At 45.0% G+C, this 2,691-nt stretch overlaps 1 protein-coding gene across 1 annotated transcript; it reads left to right on the plus strand.

Moving 5' to 3' along the window:
* Window positions 1-533: 533 nt before the first annotated feature.
* On the plus strand, window positions 534-2,249 carry LOC127330872 (protein neprosin-like). The gene is made up of 6 exons (XM_051356945.1): window positions 534-623; window positions 707-775; window positions 1,133-1,309; window positions 1,390-1,446; window positions 1,536-1,685; window positions 1,799-2,249. The coding sequence occupies exons 1-6, from the start codon at window positions 534-536 to the stop codon at window positions 2,159-2,161; spliced, it is 906 nt and encodes a 301-aa protein (XP_051212905.1). The 3' UTR covers window positions 2,162-2,249.
* Window positions 2,250-2,691: the final 442 nt, after the last annotated feature.

The following is a 2,691-nucleotide window of genomic DNA, read 5'->3' on the forward strand; positions in this document are numbered from 1 at the left end:
GCGGCAGGACGCGCTTGAGCCGGCGCACCAAATTTGACGCGTGTGATGCCACAATATCCCACGCACCTAAATTTCTTTTTCATTGCGCGTGATTTTACAATGTCTGGGCGTTGGTTTCGCCCTGTTGCACGCTAATTTAATCTGTGGTTTTTTCATTGGAGATGCTCTAACATGGTGGTTATTGTTAAAGATGCTCTAAATCAGATTTTACTTTAGCAAAATCTGTATAATTAAACATGAAAACGGAGAGAGAGATATATCATTCCATATATTAGCAATTGTAGAATAGCACGCACGGAGTGATATCAAATTATTTCCTTGTCACAGCGGAAAGCCGGATCAAAAAGTCTGCATATATTACCTTGTATAGCATGCCAATCGCATATTCAAATTCACTTCCCTTATAGCAGCAGATCGAGTCGCATATATTATATACATTCATGCCAAAATTAAACGGACTTGACCCAAACCACCCCTATAAATTGTGGAGCACTTTTAGGGCTCCCGATCCTCTGCAAATCGTGATAGTCGTAATGGGCTACTTTTCTCTAGCCGCCGTGTTGATGCTGCTGGTTTTCGCCGGTGGAAGCAATGCAGCGCGGCTCTACCCAACAAGCCAGGAGGTACTAGCTACAAGAAATCCCTATCATACTGAAGAAAAATAGCCGTATGTTTTGGCCACTAATTTTATTTTATTTTCATTCAGAAGTTCAACAACGGAACAAGCTTCTTGAGTCAAGCGGATTCGACCAATTCCGTTACCCTCAAAACCTACGTACGTAGAACAATCACCCATTTTTAAATTCATTAATGATCATTGTTTTTTTCTTCTTTCGTGTTTTCTTAATTGGTCTCCATTGCTCAATTGGATTGAGAAATATTAGTGTATGTATTTTCGCCCTGTTTTTTCTAGTGCGGGGATAATGTCTATTTTTGTAGTGAATATTATTACTGTAGTGTTTTTTCCGTCAAAATTAGTTTTCTTAGGTTTATCTAGATTCTTATGAATCGTGAATCTAAATCTAAGACAACTAATTGGGGACCGAGGAAGTATTTATTTATACACAGCAAAATATTATTTTTGTAATGAGTTGAGTCCATTAACGCCATTTGTTTGCCATCGCGTACGTAGTGGGCAGGTCACCGGATGCATGCGGGAGAGTCCGGTGGTTTCTACGGATTCAGCGCGACCATGGACGTTTATGATTTCTCCCTAGCCAGCGACCAATACAGTTTCGCCCTTGCTCAAATCTTCAACCCAGGAGATGGTGCAGTAACCAGCATGAACTCCATCCAGATTGGTTGGGAGGTAAGCTTGTATGTCACAATTTCTCCAGTGCAACACGATCTACGTATGTATTTTATATGTTTGCCAACAATTTGCTACAGATCAACCCACTGACTTATGGTGGTGATTCACATGCTCATTTAGCAGCCTATTGGACGGTAAATTTTCTTGATCGATCAAACTAGCATTGACGGCTTGTTTCTCTTGCTCGTGTTAATAATACTCTATTTGCTCGTTTCTGGTATAGAATGATGGTTATCAAAACACGCATTGCCTCAACACCGCCTGTCCAGGTTTCCAGCCTGAGGCTGGCGCAGCCATATTCCTTGGAGATGTCATTGAGCCTGTCTCCCAGCCCAACGGAGTCAAGCAAAACATCACAATCAAAGTCCTCAAGGTGGTATACAAAATAGGTTAACAAATGTCAAATCTTAGCAGAAAAATATATAATATTCTACCATCTAAATTATAACAGTAACTTATACTTCACTTCCTTTTATGGTACCGCAGGACCGTGCATCGGGAGACTGGCTGGTGCATTATGGGTTTAACCAGCATGAACCCACATTGATCGGTCGTTACCCTAAGTCATTATTCACTGGCGGCTTGGCAGAACGAGCAAGTGACATCACCATTGGTGGTGCCGTCATGACGCCTCGTAGTACGGATCTAGTCCCCATGGGCAGCGGCTACCTCCCTTCGACGACTGTGGCAGCGGCGTTCAGCAACTTCCAGATCATCGATCAGAACGGGCAAGCTTCACTCGTGAATCAGGACTTACCAGTACGTGTCACTCGACCGGGCATGTACTCAGTGACTCCTGTGATCAACGGGCAGTTCTTCTATGGCGGACCCTTCCAGTCGCCGACGTGATTCTAGAGTGATAGTGCAAAGTTTGTGCCAATATAGCTTAAGTCGGTCATTTGGTTATCAATAAAATCGTTCTTACTACGTTTTATATTCGGATTAATAAAGTTGAAAAGTCAGTTTCTGTATTTCAGATGTATTATGATTGTGTGTCTCTATTTTTGACATGGAACACCTTGATTCCATTCCTCATTGAACACATTAATCTCGGTGGCCACCAACATACTTACTCATTGCCAACAGTCACTACGGGAGAGGCGGCGTGTGCCGACGGCCAGCCTATGTGCCAACGGCCAAATGTCGGGGCCGTCGGCACATAGGACCTCGTCGACCGGCGACGGAGATGACCGTCGGCGCAGGTCGGCCGTCGGCACACTGCTGGCTACACCGACGGTCACCGTCGGCGCAAAGTGGACCGTCGGCACAGGTAGTTGGCGGCCGAAGGTCACCGTCGGCACAGCGTCGACCGTCGGTACACGCGCTAACAGGCGGGTCCAGCCGTTAGACTGTCACGGCGCCGTCTACTCTGTGCCGAC

Source organism: Lolium perenne, chromosome 2 (genome assembly GCF_019359855.2).
Source record: "Lolium perenne isolate Kyuss_39 chromosome 2, Kyuss_2.0, whole genome shotgun sequence".
NCBI lineage: Eukaryota > Viridiplantae > Streptophyta > Magnoliopsida > Poales > Poaceae > Lolium > Lolium perenne.

What these genes read in the sequence shown, in the direction of transcription:
- LOC127330872 (XM_051356945.1), top strand. Translation starts at nt 534, where the DNA reads ATGGGCTACTTTTCTCTAGCCGCCGTGTTGATGCTGCTGGTTTTCGCC. An exon ending in TCTACCCAACAAGCCAGGAG is followed by an intron (nt 624 to 706) that starts GTACTAGCTACA and finishes ATTTTCATTCAG; the next exon opens with AAGTTCAACAACGGAACAAG. An exon ending in CCATCCAGATTGGTTGGGAG is followed by an intron (nt 1,310 to 1,389) that starts GTAAGCTTGTAT and finishes AATTTGCTACAG; the next exon opens with ATCAACCCACTGACTTATGG.